The 25,851-nt window shown below is 41.0% G+C and overlaps 3 protein-coding genes across 3 annotated transcripts; all 3 read left to right on the forward strand.

The window, feature by feature from the left end:
- The first annotated feature begins 14,302 nt into the window (after positions 1–14,302).
- On the forward strand, positions 14,303–17,001 carry LOC105691121 (formin-like protein 2). The gene is made up of 8 exons (XM_012409404.2): positions 14,303–15,452; positions 15,557–15,646; positions 15,732–15,794; positions 15,880–15,945; positions 16,047–16,088; positions 16,181–16,252; positions 16,352–16,462; positions 16,582–17,001. The coding sequence occupies exons 1-8, from the start codon at positions 15,369–15,371 to the stop codon at positions 16,744–16,746; spliced, it is 693 nt and encodes a 230-aa protein (XP_012264827.1). The 5' UTR covers positions 14,303–15,368; the 3' UTR covers positions 16,747–17,001.
- A 328-nt stretch (positions 17,002–17,329) lies between these two features.
- LOC105691123 lies at positions 17,330–23,712 on the forward strand. Its single transcript, XM_012409408.3, has 3 exons — positions 17,330–17,900; positions 19,434–19,566; positions 23,042–23,712. The coding sequence occupies exons 1-3, from the start codon at positions 17,660–17,662 to the stop codon at positions 23,211–23,213; spliced, it is 546 nt and encodes a 181-aa protein (XP_012264831.2). The 5' UTR covers positions 17,330–17,659; the 3' UTR covers positions 23,214–23,712.
- Positions 23,713–23,856: 144 nt separating this feature from the next.
- LOC105691094 lies at positions 23,857–25,688 on the forward strand. Its single transcript, XM_048657920.1, has 4 exons — positions 23,857–24,604; positions 24,696–24,917; positions 25,037–25,250; positions 25,364–25,688. The coding sequence occupies exons 2-4, from the start codon at positions 24,728–24,730 to the stop codon at positions 25,500–25,502; spliced, it is 543 nt and encodes a 180-aa protein (XP_048513877.1). The 5' UTR covers positions 23,857–24,604; positions 24,696–24,727; the 3' UTR covers positions 25,503–25,688.
- Positions 25,689–25,851: the final 163 nt, after the last annotated feature.

The following is a 25,851-nucleotide window of genomic DNA, read 5'->3' on the forward strand; positions in this document are numbered from 1 at the left end:
AGTTACGTATAATATACAATCGTGAACAAACGAACGGATGTTAACTACGTATGGATGTGTGTATACGTGCTATTCATAAATACAATTGAAACGTGCCTCCCACCCCCGTCCGTGTCACTCCGAAGAAGGGTAAAACACATAAATTATCATTTATATTATCATTATTCCCCTTCAATTATTATCACTATCATTACCCCATGTATATACATATATACTCGGAGCCTATGTACCGAAACTATACCGTACCGGAAACGGAAGGATACGCGTAACTCAGCGCGGGGGGTTTGTGCGTGGAAAATGGAGACCTTGGTTTTTATTTTTCAAATTTATTCGCAATTAATCAATTAATTTTTCATCTCTTGTATATAAACTGTGATATTTTTTTCAAAGGTCGAAGATATGATCTCTACGAGCACACCTCCTACCTCGTCACAAGAATTCACGTTGAAATTCACCGAATCGGAGATATCGATGAATTATTTTGATTTTACCTGACGCGCGATGCGAGGTTATTATATACGCGCGTGATTCGAGTAGGAAGAACATAATAGATATAATATACGTTGAGGGGTTTTATATTCTCATATGTCAAAGTGTTCAAGTTGAACAATGCGACAATGAATGCATTAGGGTCTCACAGGGTGCAAAACTGCGTCGGAATAAGAAGAGCGACGGGGTAGAAAAAAAGTGGAGGGAAAAGAAAGAAAAGAAAAAAAAGAAATAGAGGGGACGGGGGCCCCTATGCGGCCACGTGACCGTCAACCATCAACCATCGAACCTGCGTCCAAACGCCTTCCCCGTATAACGTTGCATGTGTCACCGGCCATTTTCTATTTATTTTAAAACGCGCGGGAAAATAGGGGTCGGTTCTACGCGTACACGCTTGTCGTACGTGCACGCACCTACACACCTACACAGTGTATCCGTGCGCATTCTAAAAGTCGGGGAGTCACATGCTAACGGTTGGCATGTGTGCGTGCGCTTGTGTATCTCCACGTTAACTATAAGCGAGCTTTTACACGTAAGCGCGAAGATTCTCCGTGAACGGAAAATCGGCGGGGTACGGGAGGGGGGGGGAGGGCGGGGGGGGGGGAAGGAAACGAACGAGGGGAAGAGGAAAGGGCGGAGGGAAAGAGGGGGGCTCACGATGGGATCGTTGAATTAACGATCGCAAAAAAGTAAAAGAGAGAAAAATCGTACACGACAAGTCCACCCTTGGCAGGGAGAGGGAAATAGAAAGGGAAAGGAATATGATCGAGATACCCGCGCGGCGATGAACGTATTATATTTACGTACGTACATACGTGTATCTGTATAATATCGTACGTCACGCCTGGTGGCAAAATTGTGTGTGACTAATATACGACGCCGTTCTTAGTTTTTCAGCCCCTTAAGCGGCGGGGCGACGAAAGGAGAAGAGTAGATGAAAAAAAAACAAAAAAACAGAGAGTAAATAAAATTAGAATAAAGAAAAGAAGATCTTAAGAATTCGAAAAATCGGGGGGGGGGGGGGGGGGGGGTACAGATGTGATCGTTTTCTTCTCATTCCTTTCAACCCGCAGCCCCCGATTATCATTCGCGAATACGATTGATTTATTCGTTTTCAAACATGTCGCTAAATGGGGTGCGGTTTCGCTCTACACGTGTCTCTACGTGTAACGTGTCCGATGCACCCATACACGCTTTCATATGTATATTTGTACACTACACACACTACTGCGAGGGACAGCGCAAAACCACACGCGGTCGAAAAAGACCAGCGCGACAATTAAGGTTGAGGCAGGTCAAGTGCGCGTAAGCGCGTTCGATAATTTTGCTACGTTTCAAGGGGAATTTAAGTGCGTACGCGAGGGGTGAAGTACCTCGGAAATATACCGTGAACGGGACTTCGACTTGTCGTTAGCGGGAATTCGAGGGATCCACGTTGATAGGACTTCGCAAGTTTTCGCGAAACTTTTTCCTTTTTCTTCAACTTTTTTCTCTCCACTCTCGAATTCCTCCATTGCGGAATTTCGCTTCGGACCCGATCCCCCTCCCCCCCCCCCCCCCCCGGACTCTCCATTCAAATGTACATGGGACTTTGCAGGAATTTTGAAGTCTTCGAATTCATGACGAAAAAAAATCGAAGGCCGTCGAAAGTGCACCGACGCCCCGGATTCACCTGACCCACATAAATTTTCGGGGTAAGAAAAAGGGGGGAAAAAAAAAACCAACATTTCAGAGCAAATGAAATTAGTGTAATACAAGCTCGCGGCCGTTTGTCCCGTCTGCACGCGTATTTCTCACGTGTCACGTAGGCGAACATCGCCTACCCCTGCGTAATGTGGTATATATGTATATATACATATAGGTGTGCGGTTGTACATACCTATCTGTATGTATACACTGTACATATTTCACGTACGCTTATCTCAAAATCTTCAACTACATAACGTATCGTATGACCTCGGGCTGCAGTGGGGGGGGAGGGGGGGGGGGGGGGGGGAGGGAGCGCGCGTTACTCCCTCCGGGACTCAAAATACTGCTGAACTCCACGGTTTTCTCCGCATGTATTACGCGCAAGCGAAATTCTTTCTTTTTTTTTTTTTTTTTTGTCTTTTCTCGAGTTTTTTTTTTCTCTTTTCACACATTTCGCAGACACGTGTCCCACGTGCCGTGACGCGTACTCGCATACCTACTACCTGCGTCTGTAATATGGAAAAAATTGTTACAGTTATTTATAAATTATAAAAAATATGAAGGAACGCGTTCGGGTATATATACGCACATACGATACGCGTATTACAAGGTGTTTGATGCGTGTTTAATAGGCGTACGGTGTACGGTCCTACGTACCCCCTGCACCAGATGCTAGAAATGCGGGTTTTATCCTGGAATGAAATCTTCGCGCCTCGACGGCGGCGGTGGCGGCGGCGGCGGCGGCGGCGGCGTTACTCGTTTTCTAGATTATTATTAACCCGTTGCGAGTCGCCTGTAGCGTAGCGATCGTCAACGGGGTAGAAATGAGCTAACCGTTCGTTCGTGTGTGTGCGTGTGAACGGGCGCGCGCGCGCGCTCGCTCCACCGTGTATTTTATTATATCATTTCACAAGTTTAACCATCGTCGCTGGTTAGAATCCGGTGGAAGGAGATCGAGATCGCGATAACGCGCAACAGTCGAGGGTCGTACTGCACCGTATACTTTCAGTAATATAATACAAAAGGGTTGGGCCTCACCGCGATCATCACGCCCTTTATAATATTCTAATTCCACGCGGGGACTCCCGCTGCGGCGACTCTACAACCTACTCCTCGACGCCCCGGGTGCGAAAAAAATTCTACCGATACAAAAAAAAAGAAAAAAAAAAGAAAAAACCCAAAACCAAAACGAACGATAGAAAGCGACAATCGGTCGAAAATATGTATCGGATCGCCGCATGGATCTTGCGCGACGCCTTTACGCGCACTCCTTTTGAACCGGTTGGCGAAAAAAGGGAACGGAAGTTTTTCTCCTCCACTTCGCCGTTCGATCGAATGAATTTTTTTTCTCGGTCGAAAGTTTCGTCGTAAGACGCAGGATTATCCCGATTCACGAAATTTTGGCGACACGCGGGAGCGAAAGAAGAGAAAAGCGAAAAGCAAAAAAAAAAAAACAAACGATCGGAGGGTCGATCGGGCACGTCGAATGGTACTACGGTGCAGGTATCACCCCTGAAAGCTACGCGGTCCTTTATCTCTACGTCGTACAACGTCCGGATCGCGAGGAGTCCCACCGACTCGGAGGAACCGGTGTATTTATTGACCGGGATACCTCCGTGTGGCGTTTCTCGGTGAATTACGGGACTGTGGACAGTGTGATGCATCGCCGGTGAACTGGAGGACCGGACCAACACCCTGGGGAACCAAACGCAACCCCTTGCAGCCCCGCTATACCGATGACTGACTACCTACCCACCTACCCACCTACCCACCTACCCACCTACCCACCTACCTCTGTACGTACACGCCTGCTGTATATTCGAGATATACCGCCGCACACGCGCCTCTACATACATTATGTACGTATATACATATATATGTGGATACACATGTGTGCGAATTCGTCCGATACGTGTCCACAGTGCTTACTCAAAGTGGCCCAATTATATCCGCAATTATAGTTATTATACTAATCACCATTGCCGTTATCGAAATCGAGTACATTGCCGTGTATGCAGACGTTCTACGGGGTGGCGAGTTTTTACAAATTATTTTGAAGAAAAAAATTCAAAGATGCTCACGGTTTTTGCTCATCGCCCTTCGTCGTCTGAGCATCTGCTTTTCTTTTTTCTTTTTTTTTTTTTTTGTATCCCTCAGAGCCACTTTACGTGCGTCGGAATAATCCCTTGACGTTCGAACGAACGAGATATAAAACGTTTTTTTTTGTTTTTTTTTTTTTTCAATCCGCGAGATAATCGGTTAATTTGCCTCCAGTTTTAAACGAAATTTTCCGAACTGGATGAGCGAATGCAGTGGCGCGCGACCCCTGAGTGGTGAAAAAGAACAAAGGAAAGAGAAAAAAAAAAAACAAAAACAAAATCAGAAAAAAAGAGTCCGAGGCTTGGGGGGTGTAGTTCGGATGAAAAAATAAAGCGATAGATACATGGACTGCAGCGTCGTGTATCCGTTCGATCGAATTTGGATGGTTTTTTTTTTTTTTTTTTTTTTTTTTTTTTTTGTCCGTCCGTCGACGTGCGGGGGTCGTCGTCGTTGCGGAGGTTTAATTCATCGCGTCGATGTGCATTATATGGGCCTTCTAACCACCGACCGGGCAAAAACCTATACCGACGAAACTTTGCGTACAACGATCGATTACTGCGATTAAAATAAAATTCAAATTGGATTCCTCTCTTCCTCAGCTTTTATATATATACACGTGCGCCGTTTCGCGTACACGAACTCGTCGAAACTCCTCTAAACTCCGTAGCGCTGTAGTATATGCTAATTCGTTCGGCAACCGGTAATCATTGAGTGGAAGCCGATGTCTTCCTCTTCCAGTTATATAGCGTATACGCACGCATCCTATCCAGTATGTACGTACGTAGGTATGCGGGATCTCATCTCATTTAATTCCGCGTTTCCTTTTATTTTTTTAGCTGATGCTCCTTCTTTTTTACTCTACATCTTCCTCGGTTTTTTTTTTTTTTTTTTCTATTCCTTCTAATCTCTTCGGAACGCCGTTTCGATTATCTCGTACGATTCGTTTTGAATTTTATCCGACCTTTTTTTTTTTTTCCGTTTCACATTTATTTATTTATCGCCAATTCGGTGGATTTTCAGATCGCGGTAACCTCCGGTGATTTGACGTAGATAAAACGTGATTAATATCTGAATAAATGAACGAGAGGAAAGCGGGAGGGAACAAAAAAAAAGAAGAAAAAAAAAAAAAAAACGAAGAGAAGAGAATTAGGGATACATGGGCATACGCACCCTGCACATACCTATGGTATATACGTGTAGTTTTTGGAGAACACGGTGAAGAATATATAAAGTAATGGCCGCCGTTCCGACGAAACAGTTCATTCCCACGGGGACAATCGGTATCAATAGTTTATCGGAAATACGAATTTTCTTCCACCCCTTCCCCCCCCCCCCCCCGCCCCGCCCCCCATACTCTCTGCGCTAAATAAAACACCGTATCAACGCCGGACTCGCGCGAGAAGCGGAAGAAATACCGAAGAAACAAAACTAAAAAGTGTAGAAAACAGAAGAGAAAAGAAAAAAAAAAAGAAAAAACGGAATCAAATTAAATACGAGAGAAACGTATTCGTCTTGCTCTCTTCCGAGTGCGGCACGATCGGGCACCGCGAGAAATACATCCTCGACGAAGAAAAAAAAACAAACATACCGCCCAAAAACCGTGGAAGAAAATTTAAATAGAAAAGGATTGCGCGTACTTGTGCTCAAAGTATAAATATATATATAGGCGATATTCGTTATCGGTCGCGCTAAACGCGTCCGGGGGAGGGGTCATCCGTACCGTACACTATACAATATATACCTGTGCGAATCCCTATCTATGCAAACAATGCGTCTATGTACCGTAGCTACATATGTGTCGTAGGTATGTATAAACCTATCTATCTATCTATATATATATGTATATATCGCGTAGCCTTTACCTACCCCTGGGTAGCACGTATTTAGTTTGAGCGTAGTGATTAATTGGTTGTCGTCGGTCGAAGCGCGTTGCATGTCACCGTGTCACACTTGTCAGGGCTTTGTCACTTCGTACAAACACTATACGTTCGACTAGCCCACCCACACCCGTCGCCACCCTTTTACTATCCCGTATATATCCGCGGCGGCTCCGCTCGCTCTCCACGAATTTTGGGTTCGCGGCGGCGGCGCGAGGGTGTGCGAGCGCGGGTCCACCGTAAATACATACATACCTATATATCTATATATATATATATAAACATATATATAGATATATATATACATACATATATATATGTGCGTGCGCATGTGCATCGTACGTAAAGCAAATTGCATTGTTACCAAACTGCAACAGGCGTGTCATTAATCAATGCCCGAAATGTGTATGCCCGCGATGACCAATGCCAAACTCTAACCAATATCGCTACCATTGAACGCGGACAATGTATAATGCATGTATAGCAGCGATGCAGTTTTTGTCTATTTGGGCCGTGTGGGCTCCTCCTCTCTCACCGCGTCCATCCATTCATATTACGGTATACTCGGGCGTCCGAATATACCGTAACGCCGCGGTACGCCTAGAGAAATTATTTCTATTCGACGAAAAGAGAGAAAAAAAAAAAAAACAAAACAAAAACAAAAACAAAACAATACGTCGCAAAATCAATTTTCCAAGAGAAAAAAAAAAAAAAAAAAAAAACACGAGAAAACGAATTGCGCACTGAAATCACACGATTTGTACGATTCGTTGTTTCGATTCGCGGTAACTTAACGACTCTTCGAAAAGTGCCGAGTCGACTGCGAATCACTCTTGCTATACCTTAATATTCGAATATCGTGTGAGAAAATATTTAATTATTTTCCAAGCGATAATCTTTCTTCTCCAGCGCGTGTAATTCCCCACAGTTTTCTCGGTATTAAATTATTTGATTTCTTCTTATTTTTCTCTGGTTGAGAAAATTATATTTGCGCGTCGAGTAGTCGCCAGGTGGAGGGCGAAGAAATTAAAAAAAAAAAAAAAAAAGAAAAATCGACCGAACGAACAACGTACATTTATAATGATCAATGGAAAAGTTACAGATCGAACTGTGTTTCCTATACGAACAAAGCAGGTGTTGACATTCGTCGGTTTTTAAATCAATTTATATTATTTCTCATACTTAAATATATACATATATATATGTAATACTTTCAGTTGGATATGTTGATGGTAAAATTATATGGGGTGAAATTTGAGATTAGTTACGGTTTGTGTACCGCATCGTACGGGGGGGGGGGTGCGATACACGCCATATGTCGGTGTAACGACGATTCTTCGTCGAATGAAATTGAAAATTTCATTCGACACCGATCGACCGTGAACCGGAGAAATTCAAAATCCAGCCCTATCCTCGTTCGACTTCAGCCTCTCCGTGGCCTCGAAAAAGCCAAAAAAAAAAAAACGAAAACAAAAACAAAAAAAAAACAGAGCAATCCTTTAACCAGGTCTGTTAAATTCCTAAACGCATCCCTCGTCTTTAAGGGAGGACGTTGCACCCTGAAATTCCGCATCGGCAGCCCAGAGCCGAGCGTCGGTGCAGCGGCAACGGTAGCGTCGGTTGGTAGAGCTCGGCGAAAAAAGAGAGATGAAGAATAAGGAAGAGCGAACGCTTCGAGGGGCTTGATACCACTGGCATAGATGCTGGAATTGCACCAGCGTTACAACCGCCATTGAAAACGCACACTTACCGCGGCTACCCCACGAGCTGCGAGGCACAGGGCTGCCACGAGGTATACATACACCTATATAAGGCACCCGTGCGATTTACCCTTTCCATTTGCACCACCTGGCACACCCCTTGGAAGACGCGCGTCGCCTCGCCTTTCGTTCGCCGTATTACCGTACCCGCAACGGATCCCCCCCCCCCTCCTTGTAAACCTTGTCCACAATATCCACATCGCACTCCGACGAATGGTAATATGTACGTATAGGTATACCTGACCGTGCGACGCGCCTACGTTACGTGCGTATTTGCGCGATAATCCACGTGTGTTATGGCCGATGTGCGTAAACGCGTGTGTGTATATACCGCGTGCGTGTATTATAGACAAGTATGTACGTACGTACATGAGGTATATAGGTATCCCTAGGTGCACCCCGCAGGGTGCAACAATGGGCTCTTAGGGATCGCCATGGCAACCCCGTCATAATCATCATCATCATCGTCATCATCGTCAATGCCTTGGAAACGGGAAACGGGTATTGTACGTTCCGTAGATGCGCCCCGAGGATCTTCGAACAGATCTTGGGCATTTATTGGTAAAAATTAACGTGTAAATTCAAAATTCCACGCGTTCACGTGGTACGAAGTCAGGCCGACAATTTTGTTTTCTCGATCGAGAAAAATCCCCCTGATTTTTTTAACCCGTCGGTTTTTTCTATCCTCGGTCGTTTCCGGTCTAACAATTTTCTCCGTTCGTGTCACGAGCACAAAGTGATCATTTACGCCCGCCCCCTGGTGCGTAGAGGGAGGGTAAAAGTAGAGCGAGGGAATTATAAAGGAGAATCCAGGGACGAAAGGGATCGTCGGTAAGAGCTGCGCCGGTGGTTGGTGGATGAGGAGAGGAAGACTAAAGAGGAGGAGGAGGAGGAGGAGGAGGAGGAGCAGGAGGATGAAAAAAGGTAAACGGAATCCGAAGTCGAACAAAAATCATAAAAATACAAAAACGAAGGAAAGGAGAAGAATAACGGCGAGCGGAGGTGAAAACTGAATACGTGCGTAAATATCGCTCGGTTATACACGTGAAGAGATATATATATATATACATTATAATCATGCGCAAGTGTACGTAAGCGTACATACAACGCGTAACACATTCGTGCTTCTAAAGATCAGAAATAACACGCACGTTATCATCCCGCCTGCTGCACGGTTTGTAATTAAAAAACTACGTCCTCGTCGTCGTCGTCCTCCTCCTCCTCCTTTCTGCGGCGGTAATATTTATAGGGGATGATGCCTTCGGTATACACCCAACTCCACCTCCCTATTTCCTCTCGCCTCTCGGTACACGCGCGTACTCTACGCATAATTATGTGTGTCCTCTTAAACGAAAAAAATAAAAAAAAAAAAAAAAACGTACGAGGATAAGGAGAAATGAGAGAAATAAAGAATCGAAAAACACCGCGTACACAAGGGATGTTGCGATGTATCGCTTGCATGCGGATTCATTCTACTTGCATATCATCCATTGGTTTTTAATTGTAACGGGAGATACAACGTTTGGCTGCGCTCCGTTATCTCTCCACTTTTTCTTCCTTCCTTGCCTTTCATCTCGGACCTTTTCGTTTTCAATTTTTCTCCTTGCTGCATTTCAGTTTCTCTTTCTTTCTTTCTTTTTTTTTTTTTCGTTTTTTTTTTGTTTTCGCGAGTAACAACGCGGACGGATGTACGAGAGAAGAAGATTACGCGGCAATAATTTCTTCTTTGTTAACCTATATGCGAACGTCATAATTAGGCAGGGTACAATGTGGAAAAGAGGCGAAACAACAACCGTACGTATGCGACCCGATTTTTATTATTCTCTTCCCCGTTGATTTTACATCGGATATTGGAATTTCATCCCTCGTACGGTTTTTCTTATTCTTTTTTTTTTTGTTTTTCCCTCTTCTTCCGATTCACCAGACAAGAGAACATCGACTCGTCGTCGTCGTCGTCGTCATCGTCATGTTTCATTGTAAAGAGACAAAAATAACTTTTAATTAAGGAATTAAAATTAGAACGAAACGTGAAAATAGAGGAATTAGGTACGTATACGTACGGGGAGGGGGTAGTGGGTATAGCAGCGCGGGTACATAGCGATGAAACGATTAATATTTTAATACTCCGGGAAAGTAGTCCGGTTTAATTCTCGACACGATGGTTGATCGTTCGGAGTATAGGCGGGGTGGCCAGAGGGGAGGGCAGAGGGAGAGAGGGGGGTGGTGAATTAACAACCGAATAATGAAGTCAGTGTTTCATGCCCTGTGAAATTGGTGTCTCCAGTTTCTATACCATTCATGCAGTTTGCCGCGGATATGGGTATCGCGTGCGGTATATGTACGCGTGTGTACAGTCATATATATATATATATATATATATACGCGCGCCGATTTTGATTCCGATTCCGATTCGGGTGATTTCGATTCTCTGATACTCATCTACTTGATTGCACCACCACGACCATAAACTGCCACCGTTCAATCGACAATCAGCCCTAGATATATGTATATATACCCATATCTCTATACCTATCCACGCTCGTACGGATGTAATACGCGAGGAAAATTCTACCCCCCCCCCCCCCCCCACTCCTCCCTCTTCGCCCCCTCGGCGTCGTTGTCGAAATAAAGCGAATAATATAACCGCATTCATCGGACCACTCGACACCACCGTGTGCCGCTGGATTTAATCGTTCGACCGCAGCAGCACACGCGTGTTCCGAAACCAGCTGAAATTTTCCGAACTTCGTATCGTTCCGTTTCATTTGATTTTCGACCCTCTATTTTTTCCAAGTTTTTTCATTTTTTTTTTTTATTTTTCTTCTTTTTCCTTTCAAATTACACCCACTCCGAGCGTTAATTTTGATCTGCATCCGCGGGATTTGTTAACGGCGATTATTTTCCCAAAATGTTTCGTTTCATTCGTTGATTATCGCACGGTACGGACGACTTAGAACGTTCGCAACTGGGGGGTGGGTGGCGGGAGGGGGTGGCGTTCGAAACGAAGGATTTAAATATATATCGTCTACACCTCCGCAGATTATCGCGGTATTCGAAAATGAAGGCAGGTATTGCAAACGCGGCCACCTGTACGGCGGCGCGCGTTTCATACACACACGCACACACACGATTTAAACCTTGTACGGCCAATATACGGTAGCGCACGTAGGCGTACAACAGAGCGAATGATGAACTAGGAGGATTGAAAGCAATCGCGGGTGTTAACAGCGTTATAACGCATACGAAACACGCCGATTCTGTTGCCCTTCCGCTGCACCCCCCCCCCCGTCCTAGGATAGATGTATGCATATATCCGTATACATGTATATACCCGCGGATAAAATCCCCTTCCCTACACGTGATTACGCGAGTTGTCAGGATTTTACACATCGCACCGCACATAAAACATCAACCCGTTGCGCATCTCTCTCTCTCTCTCTCTATATATATATATATATATACATACTTATAGGTGTGCTCGTACGTCGAGGATAGGGATGTACACTATATCGGTGGAATGCGTGTACGCGTACGCGTACGTGTTTGACAAAAAAACGAGAGAAAAAAAAAAACAAAATAACCGGCGAGGATATGGCTCTCGTATTGCATCCTGGGAAAATTCAGTTAAAACTTTCGCGCTCGTTCGTGCATGCAGCGTCCGTTCGTTCACCTTTTTTTGTTTCTACTTTTTTTGTTTTTTTTTTCGATTTTTCTATTTTTCAACCCTTTACGTAAACAAAAAAAAAAAAAAAAACCCTCCGGATTGATGGGGTTCTACGATCAATTTAACACGACTGCGCGGGTTGTTTCCATTTTCCTTTCGCTCTTTTTTTTTTTTTTTTCTCTCTTCTCCTATCTCTTTTTGTTTCCAATCTTTTTCTCATCACTTTGAGCCTGCAGAACCCTGGTTTTCTTTTTTTTTTTTGTTTTTATCGGTTTTTTTTTTCTAAATCTATGATACGAATTCCGTTTGATTTTACGATGCGCGCAGTCCGCGTATACGGAGAGAATCGAAAATTGAAAAATCCTATTTTTTCTCACTCCCTTTTTCTCTCTCTCTCTCTCTCTCTCTCTCTCTCTCCCTTATTTTCTCCTCTCAACTTGATGCCTAGCGTTGTCGCTATTATTATTATCATCATCATCATTATTATTGCGCACTACAGGGGTTGGGGGGGGGGGGGATGGTTCGTTGATGATGTTTGTCCAGTTAGATATGAGTGGGATGTCGATTGCCGCCCGCGATACGGAGAAACGAGTAAAATTTTCGCATATCACCCTCTCTACTTCGTATATATGTGTAGTATAACATACGCGATGTATCTATTGCCAACTATGTACGTACGTCTATGCTGCATCGGCGGCAATTGCATGTATGCAACGTAAATGTGTTTACTACGCACGTACGTACATACGTATATAATATGTATGTATACTTCGCGAGCAATGATATTACATATGTATCTGGTAAACGCGCTGGGCGGGTGGGTGTGGATCGGTGGTTAGGGGAAAAGAGGGAAAAGAGGGAAAGAGGGGGGGGGCGGGGGGGGGGGGGAAAGGGCGCGATACCTGTGTTTAGTACTCGCGCTACGCCATCGTTTCTCCGTGGAGTCTACGCACCCGCGCGATTCCCCATGAAACCTCGTTAACGTCTATGTACTTTAAATGTAATTTCCAACGTTTATATTGCACCAGAAATTATTATGGGTAGAGAAAGGCGATTGTCAAGCTACCGTTAACGTGGTGTAGAATTAGTAGATAATATTGTCGGGATCGGAAAAATAGAGGAAAAACAGAGAAACAAAAATTATACACACGATCATGTTTTTACGTACGTCGTAGGTATACGCGCATCGTAGCTAACGATAAGTACACCCCACAATCTTCTGTAATCGGTGTACAGTGGCGAGGTAGAGGAAAAAAATTAAAACACATCGTATTCCGCGTCTTGAATTCAATCATTTTTGAAAATACGCGTTGCGTGCAAGAAAAAAAAAAAAAAAGAAAATCGAAAAGATAAAAGATTTTCATCGATTTGCGGCGAATTCAATTGAAATTCATAGGGACCCGGTTACAAAATCGAAGTGAATTAAACCAAAAAGAAAAAGAGAAGAACGCGAAAAAGAAGAGGAGGAAACAGAGCCAAAAAGAAAAAAAAAAAACAAGAAAAAAAAGAGCGCGTTCGACGCGGGTGCATTTAAATTCGCGGCTGTTGCTGTTGATGCCGCTGCTGCCGCTGCTGCTGCTGCTGCTCTTGTTGTGTACATATGAGAGATAGGGGCGGTCCCTTTACGAGCAATATCTAATGGATTGCATCGAGCAAACATGAAATTTCACGTTCACGATTATTGCAGTTATGCCTCATACCTTCTCTACGTGTGGGCAGACAATATCTACTCCGCAGGGGGTGGTTTTTCATTTTCTCTTTTTTCTCTCTTTTTCTTTTGTCTTTCATGTTTTTCTCTTTTTTACCTACTCCCGTATCTTTATTTGATTTTTAGGCCTCTCGCCGCGCCCACGGTTAATTTCATAATCCGAAGAACGAATTTAATAACTTATAAAATATATGTATATTAGCGGAGAGAAAAGATCTGCGAATCGTGTTACGTGAGAATTTTCAAAGCGAATCAGATTCGCTGTGGTTATTTTTGAAAATTGACGGAATTCGCGGTCGTTTTTTCGTAATAATTTTTTCATTCGAGGATATCCGCAGGGGGGTGGCAGTCGGCCAGATGTTTTTTAACTGTACGGTAACATTCGTTATGTGTATATATAATAATAATAATAATTTTACACCGGGGCCGTAAAACCGAAAGGGTTGATGAGAACGAGGGTAAGTGACAATATAATTTTAACACACACACACACACACACATACCTTCTGTGTAGAAAATATTATTCATACACAAACGGGAGAAAAGCGCGAATATTCTTACGGTAGAATTTCTACGTCAAGACTCTAAAATTGAGTTAACGAACTTAACCGCAACTTTTACGATCGGGCGTCGTCAACTTGCTCCTATAATAAACTAAACTGAGAACAACGATCGTTTAGTTAATTATCGTCGCGGGATACGACGTGGTTATTATATATATATATACATACACATATATATGTATACCCATTCGAGAAGCGAACAACAATTCCCAAGTATTTTCTTACCATTATATAATAACGCATGAAACAAATTCGAATAAATTAGCTCTATATTTTATTTATTCGGTGTGCGCCGCGAACTCGCCACCGCAAAATTAAGGGGGAGGGGGGGGGTGGTAATCGCCGTAGTTTTCACGAGTCGATTTTGCGGTCTTACTCTTCGGGGGCGAAGAAAAAATTCGTGCCGCGAACGCGACGCGCGCTCGCACGCGCACTCAGGTCGAACAAATTGTCGAGACGTTCGAAGCTCATACTCGGTTATTTATGTACATTTTTATTCCCGCTCCTATTTCGGGTTGGGTTCATCATCCACCGTCCCTTATTTATCATCGGACGTTTTAACGTAGCGCGATCCCGATGACGATGATAATAATATTATACACGATATAATAAATTCAATGAAAACAATTATTGTCGCATTGGCGTTTGATTGAATCAATATAGATTAGCACATGAAAGGGAAGTTCTCTTGAAATTCTGGATCTCACCCCAAAGTTTATCTCTTGGATCTACGATCTCGGCGACACACGCGTTATTATTATATACTATACATATATATATATATACGGAGGTACAGGACGTACGGGGGCACTTGCCAGCTCCCATGATGCCCCGGGGGCAGGGTTGACTAACTAAATACCGAGTTGTTCCCGAACCGAAACCCAAACCCGGAGCTAAACCTCAACCGAAACCACCCCTACGACCAAATCCAAGCTTAAATCTAGATGCGAATCCTCCTACGATTCTAACGCTACCGTGCTTGAGCTCTCCGTTAACGGGCATCCGCGCGCAGTCGAGTCAACTGTCTAAACACTGGAAATTCGGCATAAACGCGACACTCGGAATAATTATCGCTTTGTAAATGGCCCGACTTCGGAGGTGGGGTGGAATATGAAAAAATAGAAAAAAAAAAGAAAGAAAGAAAGAAAAACCGAATAAATAAACATCACGCCGCACGCGCTCGAGTATCGAATATTTTTCGCATCGTTCGCAACTTCGGACCGTACCGCTATAGTTTTTTCGTGAAAAACGCGTTCAACTTTCGACGGGGACGTCAATTTTCGTTATTAATTTTTTTCGCCCGTGTAAAGAAAAGAAAAAGTAACAAAATAAAATAAAATAAAATAAAATAAAAATAAAAAAAACACCGAACAAAATGCCCGACGAAATGATAAGGAAAAAAATTATCAGTTGGATATTTTGAAAAGTCGTTTGTCCGGTCGGTTCCGTCTCTTTTTTTCATTCGCTTATCGGTTAGGGTTTTTTTTTTTTTTTTTTTTCTTCCTATTTTCGGACAAAATGTTCTACAGAAGACAAGACTATTTTTACAGACTGACGAAATCTTTCCCGTTGCTCAGATACATTGATCTCTACGATCCCCAGGTAATTATTAAAACAGAATGAAAGAACGTCCTTGTTTCCCTGACATGCGATTACTGGATTAAAATCCGTCGTTTTTTTTGTTTTTTTTTTCTAACCTTCAACAGTCATTCATTCGCGAAAATGTTTTGGACAATCTGGTCGTCTGCATGCTCGTTTATTGCCTGTTTTATATCGGGATCTGGTACGCGGACAGGGTAATATAATTATTCTACAAAACTAGTTTTGGGCATTTTTTCTTTTTTTTCTTTTTTTAACCTATTTTCCCTGTCTGTGCATCAGGTTATCAAACGGATCGTAAAAATCAACGAACAAATGTGTTCCGCCGTGGCGGACAATAAAGCTGTGAGTTCCCCTAGATCGAATGGAATTTGTAAAATGAAAATTGTCATTTTATTCAATACAATTAATGACCATTGGATGAATTTAGAAACTAGAGGACTTGATTACACTCAAGAAAAAACGTGTCGAGTACGAGGAAGTCGTTATAAAAACTGTGAGTAGATGATCGGCGTGAAAAAACGAAAAAAAAAAAAGAAAAAAAAATCAATCGTCTCGAACTAAATTTTAGAAAATAATAAAACAATATTTTCACAGAAAGGAATCCAACGTCAGACGGAAAAATATTTAGTGAACGAAGTGAGTTGACGTTGATAAAAAATCAAGTGAAATTTGGATTTTTACCATCGATTTTAATTTCTCGTTATCATGTAAATTTTCTTCCACCATAGTTGGATAAATTAGGGATAGCGTTGACGACTACCGAGAAAAAAATCGGCGAGCTTGAGAAGGTATTCAAAAATGTGAGTGTCCTGAAATTCGCGTACGCGTGACTATTTCCGTTTCTGACAATCTCTACGAAATTTCGCGTCCGCTATTTACACGCCTCAGTTTATTTTCAGTGCAAATCCGGTTCACTCGTCGTCCCCCCAGCTAATTCCGCCCCCGACGGAGGCGAATTATTTATCGAAGGTGGTGAAATGCGGACGGAAGAAAAGCCGGAAGACGTTAAGGTTGCTTGTTCTTTTTTTTTTTTTTCTAAGATTTAAAAAATCCAATAACTCATTTACGCCTGCAAAGTGAAAAATTTCATTCGAAAACTGAAAAATCCCGATCAACGCGTTATCCTCAGATCCTGGAGCCTTCGTTCCCACCGCCGTTGCCGCCGGAACCTCCGCCACGGAAGTACGGAACCTTCGCCGCCAGGCCACCCGGACATCGAGTCACACCGAGATCTCCACTTCCGCCTCCCCCCGCCCCTCCAAAAATCGGATTCAAGTTATCAAGCGTCGGCTGACTGCAGCGAAATTTCCGACCACCTCGCCGTCAACGATATCAAAATTTCAAACGGTCTCCGGGATCGGATCAACCATCGGCGTAAATTTAACGATTTTCAAAATCTTTCCGCGTTCACAAAAGCTCTATTGAACATCGCGCCGATTTTTCTCACGGAAGATTAGTGGCGAGATATTTCTAGGAATCGAACGATTCTTTCTTCTTCTTCTTTCACCTCGCAGTAATTTCGAAAATAAAAATTATCGATAAAATTTCATATCTTAGCCATTTTTTTTGGTGCGCGCTTGGGTACATATCCGTGCACATAGGTGTATACATGCGTAAGTGTACCTACTCTATTACGAAGGTTTGCGTTACCGTTTGGTTTTAAACTTTCACTGTCTCTACTCTCATATTTATTCGCCTCCGATCGGCATGGGGCATACCGATCGCAGTGGTTTCGTATTATACGTTTTACCCACACACACACACACACGTAAAACTACCTGTGTAAATACGTACACCCGTCTAAAGTAATACATAAACATTATGTATTCGTGTGTTTGGTTCGCAAAGCGAGAGAAGGCGAACTGGTGTTTTCAGCTCATTCATTTCACATCCCAGTCATACTCTGCCTCCGAGACTCGCCGGTTGTTCTCGCCTTATTTCGCTATAAATCCCCGCAAAAATTAAACACCCCCGTTATCAAAGAAACTTTTTGTTTTCTCCCGTCCCCCCTCGCCCCCCCGGGGTCACGAAAACCGGAAGTATACGTAACAACGATCACGTGCGCAACTTCCCTGCGATCTGATGTTTTCTTCGAAGTGTGTTTTCCGAAGAAAATTCTGATAATTCGATAAATAAGATCGTTGGACAATTTTTCGTGTTGAAAAAAAAAAAAGAAATAAGAAAAAATTAGAAAAGAAAGGGGGAAAATGGATACGGGGACGGTGAGACTTGTAATATTTGTTGGTATGTTTCTCGTGTTTGCCGGTGATTACACATCTCTGATGTCAACAATTTTCGGAACTAATGCGGATAAGAACGATACCACCGCATTGAAACGTCGCCAATTATCCGGACCTGGAGTCGTTCCCCAGAAGAGTCAGGATTCGTCGGAGAACGACGTACCTCCGAGCGATGAGATAATCGCCGATCAATTTTTCAAGGAAAATGGTAAGAGAAAATAAAAAATAAAAAAAAATAAAAAAATACGCACGTACTTTGTGGCGCATCGATATTTCATTGGATGAACAAAATGAGAAAAGGAATAACGAAATTGTCTGGGAAGAAATATACTCAAATGGCGTTTAATCACAACTTGGATTGTTTGTCGGTATTTTTTTTTTTTTTTTTTTGCTTCTTGTTTTTCTCACTATGAAAAACTTATTATCGCCGTTTTTGAATAATGAAAAGCGTTTCTAACGTAACACACCTGAACAACCTACGTAACAAACGCGCCGATCGAGGCGATTAAAATTTATGAAAACGGAATGAAAAGAAAAAAAGGAAGTGAATAAACTAAAAAAGTAACCAATCCGTCGTGTATAGTTAACTAAGTTCAAGGTAACCGAGCGGGAATAATTTTGTCTTAATTACATTTACAATATATACGGAAGGATTCTATATGTATGTATATTATACGAATCTTGATCTTGAGCACAAGGTAAAAAAGAGAGAAGAAAAAAAAAAATGAATAAACTGCCAATAAAACTGACATCGCGACCGACAAGAGTCTTCGAACTTCGTGGTTATGCATTAAAATCTAGTACATGGGTTATACATTTTTTTGATTTTGCAGTAATAATAAATATTGTTACGTTGCAAAAAAAATTCTCTTACATAATTTAGCTACATAGGTAATATTCATGATAATATTCATCAAGTGTTTTTTCGAATGTGAATTATTTTAGAAGAAAAAAAAAAAATATTCATCTTTCATCGTGATCTTAGATTTGCGGATTTCCTCGATTCAAACATTTTTTCTTTTTTTTTTTTTTTTAAATAGCCCACGCACGTCGTCACCTCGGAATTATTTTACCTTTATTATAACATTGAAAAAATAAATATATTTCGACAAGAATCGTGATTCAAAAAAATAAAAAAGAACTTTTTCTTTTTCATCACACAATACATGCACTGAAGTGAGATTCTTTTTTTTTTTTTTTTTTATATAAATACACTGCATGGTTTTGAGACGTTTCGGCATTGAAAGACGTCATTTAAAAAAAGAAAAGTGAAAAAAAGTAAAAAGCCCGTGACACATATAAATACGTAATAATAAATACAACAACGTATATAGGTACATAGATATTACATATACATAGTATATATGTATATTCATTTATTAATGTACAATGTGTATGTAACATGTATAGCAGATATATGTGTTTACAGTGTGTTCATTTGTACGTGATTCGAACGTTACTGACGTAATTTTGTACTTAACTAAGCTGCTTACTCTTGAATAATGTAACATGTACGTAAATTTATGTACATCATATACATCAAATAGTATTACCTACACGGTTATGTACTTACACAGAACGATCTCAAAGCGCATGCTGTAACGTGTGCTGCAGCACATTCGTGCGTGCAGATTTTGTTATTTTCGATTCGGAGAAAAATTCCGATAATATAAGAATCCAGAAGCTGTATAACGATACAATTCATCGGCTCATCCGATTCTTCTTCTTTTTTTTTTTACAGGAATTTCGGCTAAGGCTAAGCTAATGTCCACGATAAAAACTGCTTGTCTTCCGAAATTAATTTGCGAGTTAACAGCGTCGACGAATCAGGATCAGCTAAGTGAAACGGAAAGGTCGTTGCTAAATCTTATCAGGTAAGAATCTATGAAATCACCATAAATTAACAACCACACTTTGCGTCGTTCGAAGGTAATCGAAAATTCATTTCCACGAGTTACGAAAAATAGAAACTCCGGACTCACCGCAGCCTCCGATTTTCATCGGGCATCGTTCTCTCGCTTCGGTCACCCCGATGTCGTGGGCAAAACAAATATGACAAAAAAAAAAAAAAAAAAACAAAATACGAAAAAATGAATCACCGCGTAACGAAGATTGAAATAGCAAGGATAAAACGCGCATTTCGCACGCGTCGATCATCCCGCGAGGACAGAACCAACAAGTGCAGTCCTCGTTGTATTCCCTTCTTTGTTAATTTTTCATTTATTTCATTATTCTCGCTCTCTCGAAATGATCTTTTCACAATAAGCGTACGTGTGCGACGGATTTACGATCTCGCGATTGTGTTGGTTATTGACCTTCGCCGGACGAACGCTATGAACTTAAAAATATCGTGGCTGATGTATAATAACAACAAGAATAATGATAACAACAACCGCAACAACCAATAACCTCATCGACACATATATTAATGTACGTTTTGCTAAATGCTATAGTTTCAAGGTGTTTCCGGTGGCATAGATGTAATGAATATAAATCGGCTGAGTGATCCGGAAAATTGCGAATAAATATATTCAAACTACAATTGTCCAACGATATGAAATAATGACGGTAATATAGGGATCGCCAGGAGCGTACGAGCCGATATCCCGTTCGCGTAATAGACGCGAAAAACCCAGGACGCTGTAAAATGTGTGCGTGTTGTGTGTGCGTGTGTAATTTATATTTGGATATTTTAACGTCCCCGTCATGCACACGTACATACACTTGGGTATGTAACGCTAATTGAAGAAATGCTTTCGCCAAGTTTTCAACACTCAAGTAATTTCCATTTCACCTTATTTTCTTCCCTTTCCCTTTCCCTTTAACTTTTACTTTCCTCTTTCAAAGTCTGTAATAAAAATCGTCGGTTAAATGTTCTGTACATAATATACATCCATATATATATACATCCATATATATATATACACCCGTGAACACGTTTAATACATAAGCAGGCAACTTTCACCGAACAACTTTCATTCGGGTCTTTCGAACGCTGTGTACGTGTGCGGTAGTATATAAATAATTGCAGTGTCGCGCGAGGCCGTTTTTCACTGGGAAACTATAGCTAATTACTTCGCTATACGTATAAATTAATGTATTTCGGATAAAGAATTTTCTAATTAGGGTAATCAATTTTACAGTGTACAATGTGTCGGCACATGTCTTGGGGTAGTACAGGTATTTCAAATGAACGAGGCGGTGAAGGGCTAATTAATCGAAAACTCTGCGTGAAAAGGAAGTGGCGTTTTTCGTTTCGATTTTTCTATCCTCGTTTTGTTGCAGTTTCAAATATTTCTAAGCACGCTTCGTTTGTTTCGACTACTATTTATGAAATTGGGTGAATTTTCCTCTCTCGATAATCGTATGTACAAGCGAATCATCGTTCGATCTTATTTTACAAAATATCTATATATTAAGTGGATGCGGAATCGCAGATGTTGCGTAAAAATACCTTTCATTTTCGTCTGAAAATTTCTGTTACGTAACGAATATTGTAACGCTTCTCTCGTTATTATAAACGAACTTTCTCCGCCAAGTTGTATAGCGTACGTCACGTTATATTCATATCGATACCATATGTATTTTCTCGTCGGATGGAAAAAGAGAGAAAAGAAAAAAAGCGGTTTACTACACACGTGCGGGTCACGTCGTCTTTCACAATTCGTGAACACCCCCTAATCCTCGAATTTCACTGTCGATCCGTTTTTTTTTTTTTTTTGTTTTTCTCTTCCTCCGATTCTTTGTTCTATTTCAGTTTTATCAGCACCAATTTCTTTTCGACGTAATTATTATTCAATTTTTATGCCCCTCCCGTGATTTTTTTTTTTTTTTTCTCTTTTCGGATATCCTACATCCTTCCTACCCTTATCTTGATCCCTCGGTATACGAACGCAGATAGAACGTACCGTCCATTTATTCAAGAGGTACGGTACCTATGCCACCCGCTACATATAAGGACGTTGTTCCCATACATCACGTACGCGTGTTACGCGAAATGTTGTAATAAAACAGCAGCAGGTATACATACATATACATAGGATATGTGCAGCTATGTAACGATACATGGGTATACCTGGATAGCTATCTGATTTTCCAGTTGTTTCTGCGGTACAACGCAGTTTTCTGTTCTGTATGATAATAATAATGATAATAGTAACAATAATAATAATAATGATAATACCGTTGCGGTACAAACCTATAGAGTTGGAATTGAGCTGCAATAGCTATCAGATAACGGTTAGCACGAGATATAAATGTAGGTGCGGACTTTGCTCTCTTACCATTCGCCTGCCTCGCGAGTATAAAATGTACATGTGTGTGTGTGTGTACGTACGGTGTGTCTCTATGTACACGTGTATACACAACTTTACCTATACTTGTATCCTCGCTATTTGCGCTACTTTAAATCCTATCCGGTTTTAAAGTAAACTTGAGATAAGATAAGACGTTAAACCGTCGTCCTTAAAATTCGGAAGCTTGTGTCCTTATTGTCGTTTCAGTCATTGGGGAAAAACTTTGCGGTGTTTCGAAGCGATATTTTTTGGTTGAAAAAATGGGAAAAAAATATATATATGTATACATATATGTTTACAGAATTCGTCAAGGATGAGCTTATTATAGATCGTATGAATTTTTCATTGCGATTCACACGACGTCGGTCAAGTTAAATTTGGATTTTACTTAAAAGTTTTGAATTTTTTTTTGCCTCTTGAGTTCAATCTTTCGCGATGGCGGATATTGTCTCGATATTATAGAACGTTGGGAGAAAATAAAGTCGCCTATGACCACGTGAAACGTAGGTTTTTGTTCGGACTTATCGATTGACCCGTATTCGAAATTTATCCTAGAAACGGGAGTGGTAGTCGAACGAGAGATAAAAATGAGTGAGAAAAGAAATTTGAAAATAAAAAGAACGATGATATACAGCCAGGAGAATAGTTTCGGAGCGTTATCTCCTTCCCGTATACAAGTTGGGTGTTTGTTTTCCAGCTTTTTGAATTTTCCGCCGTTCTTTTTCTCCTACGTAGTCGAGCAATCGCTGAATCGTATTCACCTATATCTTCTCCACATACATACTCTGTACATACGTTTACGAACTCGGTCGCGAATGTAAGCGGATTATTATGGGAAAAATCCATAGAAGCTTAATACCTACTTTTACCATGTTAAACTCCACGAAAGAATCCCCACGCATTGATTCCTCGGTTCGTTTGGAATACCGAGTTTCTTTATTTTCGTTTCCTTTTCCCGATCAGTTATCGCCGTCGTTGTTATCGTTTTTATTTTCTACAATTTTCGCATTCCCATTTGCAAAATTTTTGATTCCCTCATCTTTTCGTTTCGCAGGGATACCAGTCTCAGTACAACGGCGGAAGTAGCGTCGAGATATCATTTCGCTGCACATATGGGACAGCTCATATCCGGTCTCGAAGGACAAGGATGTCACAATTTTTATCCTACTTGCCCATTTCCAGGATCAAGCGTGTTGAGTATGATGAAAAAAGTCAGACTGCGTTAAATATGAACGGCCAATTTTTTACCCGTACCATTTCTTCTCCCCCCTTCCTTTTTCTTTTTCTTTTCCTTTTTTTTTTTTTTTTTTTTGTTTTATTTTTTTTATTTCGTTCTTGCTTCGGTTAGTGTCGATATTTTAATATGTCCAAAGTGATATTTCAATGTGAAGCTAGTCTGATAAATAAAAATGTATATTATGACGCGCGGATCGGACGCGACAAAATCAATTCTCTGACAACGCGGAGTGCAGAGAAAAAGAGCAAAGGAATCAACGACGAGTACGATGAAAATGAATAATAATAAAAAAACGATCAACGTCAACTTTAAGGAAAGGAGAAAAAAAAAAAATTTGTAACAAGTTTCGAATTTTCATTGTATATTTTGTATAGTAAATTTGTAATAATTCGTTAGAATATAGCGTAGGTATATATTATTCATTCGGAAAGCATTCGAAAAAAAGAAGAAAAGAAAATCACACCCTCTACATATAAAATATGCATATTAGAGAAAAAAAAAAATTAATTTAAGCATCAATTTTTCATTAATCTAATTATGTAGCCGCATTTAATTTACACATTGTATAAATAATTGTATCATATACTCGCTTTATGTAATCGTAAAAAACAAAAATTGTTTCGTTCTTTTACATTTCAAATCTTCATCTCGCGAAAGTGAAGAAAGAAGAAACATGTTCAAGAAATGCCACATACATGTACATACATACACACCTAAATATAAAGATTTGAATTCGTATTCACTTATTGTTAAATAGCGTTTAGCATAGATTACGCCTCGTCTTATAGTTTATATCCAATAAAATATTAATGGTAAAGATTTCGATTTCATTTCAATAGGTGTGCCGTGCGTCAATCGTGAGAGTGAAGTTTGTCGGTATGTGCGTTATATTGCGACACCGCGTAACGTGTGGACCGACACGGTTTTGCCTCGCGGGTATTTTTTTTTTTTTTTTTTCTTTTTCGAGGTGGCGATTAGGTTGCGTCGAATCGCTTGCTGCTGCAGCGTAGCGAACGACGGCTACGGCCGTGCCATCGGTTGCGACGGCGTAGGGGGAAATTTACTTTCTCTTATTGAAACCACGTAGAGGTTGTAGACGAAGAGTTTCGACTCTCAGCTTTGCACCGGTTCTATACCACTCGGTATTCCGTATCTCTTCGTGGAAGTGTATTTCTTGTTTTACTTTAGTGAAGAAAAAATAAATTCTAATTAAAAAACCTCTTCCATTGCGAAAACCAAAGAGCGTTCGATCGATTTTTTAAACCCACGCGCTCCTAGTCGCCCGCCGAAACGCCCACGATTTTTTACGTTCCGCAAATTGACAATTAAAAATTTATAACGAAGCCGTCGAGGCGATCGGGAGAGAATTTCGTTAGCCGAGTGAGTGGATCGTTTTGATTCTTCGTTTTTTTTTTTGTTTTTTTTTCTGTCTTTCTACGATTCGTTCATTTCTTCGTTTCCGTGCGCACAGATCGTCGATACCTTTGGATTATTCATTGAAAAATGGAGTTACTCAGGATTATATTGACGCTGGGAATTTGTCTCGTTATAATTATGGGAACGGTATCGGGTGCGCCGAGTCCTCAGGAGCCGGCGTTTGAAGTTCCGGTACAACTCATCGGATTTCCGTTCATAATAGCTGCGGTCAGAGTGACGAATTTTGTGAAAAAATTAGCCTACTCGATAAATCCAGGTAAGTGACATTTCGTTTCAGTGTTTTTTTTTTTTTTTTTTCTTCAATTTTTCAATTTTTCAATTTTTCTCTCTTCTCGTAAAATACGATACCGTCTTACTCGTCGTTGTCCGGTGCAGAGACTTACGTCAGTCGTTCCCGACGCTCGACGTCTTTCGTTGGCGATCCAGCGCACGAGCAACTCCCCCTGGATGTTATCGAAGTGGAAAAGCGTCTGGTCAAAGAATTTGGCAAAAATGTTTGCATCTACGAGAAAGTTTGCTCGAAACACGCGACTAAGGCTCTCCAAAGACAGAGCGGCGAGAGGGTTTTGGATTGGGACGACGTTTTCAGGTGAGAATAAAAAATGAACAGACATTGAATCATCGCCGTTCCATTGAAATTCTATTGTTCTATTTGGCATGAAATTTTTTCTTCCAAATTTTGTTTTCGATTTGATTTTATAGCCAGTACAGATCGTCGACGGATCGTATGAAGGAAAATTATCTGCTCAGCGTTTTCATTGGCGATATTATAGCCAGTCCTAAATTATGTCATCAATTGTCCAAACGAGGAAAAACTTGCGCAGAAACTTTGACAGCGTAATAAATTACTTGCGACCGAATAGGAAAAAGAAAAGAAAGACAAAAATAATAAAATCAAAGAAGAAGATGTAGAAAAGGAGTAACGTACGCCAAATAAATATTAATTAACCTATGTACAGCAATGTGAAAAAGAAATTTTGTACAGAGTACAGAATTGTGTATATACATATATGTGTATAATGTATGAAAATTGATTATAAAAAATTGTTGATTTTATTTTCTAATCTTCGTTTCTTTTGTTTTCAAATTTATCAACCCTCTGCGAAAAATTCATTACACATCGGTCGTCGAACTCTCCTCATATCCAGGGGAACGATGTCTCCGGCGCAGAAGTATAAAAAAAAAAAAAA

The sequence above is a fragment of the Athalia rosae genome, chromosome 7 (genome assembly GCF_917208135.1).
Source record: "Athalia rosae chromosome 7, iyAthRosa1.1, whole genome shotgun sequence".
Taxonomy (NCBI): Eukaryota; Metazoa; Arthropoda; class Insecta; order Hymenoptera; family Athaliidae; genus Athalia; species Athalia rosae.

Bases quoted from the DNA above. Each gene is read 5' to 3' on its own strand.
- LOC105691121 (XM_012409404.2), top strand. From the start codon at position 15,369: ATGTTCTACAGAAGACAAGACTATTTTTACAGACTGACGAAATCTTTC. The intron at 15,647-15,731 runs GTAATATAATTA...TCTGTGCATCAG, and splicing joins GGATCTGGTACGCGGACAGG to GTTATCAAACGGATCGTAAA. The intron at 16,089-16,180 runs GTGAGTTGACGT...CTTCCACCATAG, and splicing joins AAAAATATTTAGTGAACGAA to TTGGATAAATTAGGGATAGC.
- LOC105691123 (XM_012409408.3), top strand. From the start codon at position 17,660: ATGGATACGGGGACGGTGAGACTTGTAATATTTGTTGGTATGTTTCTC. The intron at 17,901-19,433 runs GTAAGAGAAAAT...TTTTTTTTACAG, and splicing joins TCAATTTTTCAAGGAAAATG to GAATTTCGGCTAAGGCTAAG. The intron at 19,567-23,041 runs GTAAGAATCTAT...TTCGTTTCGCAG, and splicing joins TCGTTGCTAAATCTTATCAG to GGATACCAGTCTCAGTACAA.
- LOC105691094 (XM_048657920.1), top strand. From the start codon at position 24,728: ATGGAGTTACTCAGGATTATATTGACGCTGGGAATTTGTCTCGTTATA. The intron at 24,918-25,036 runs GTAAGTGACATT...TGTCCGGTGCAG, and splicing joins AGCCTACTCGATAAATCCAG to AGACTTACGTCAGTCGTTCC. The intron at 25,251-25,363 runs GTGAGAATAAAA...TTGATTTTATAG, and splicing joins GATTGGGACGACGTTTTCAG to CCAGTACAGATCGTCGACGG.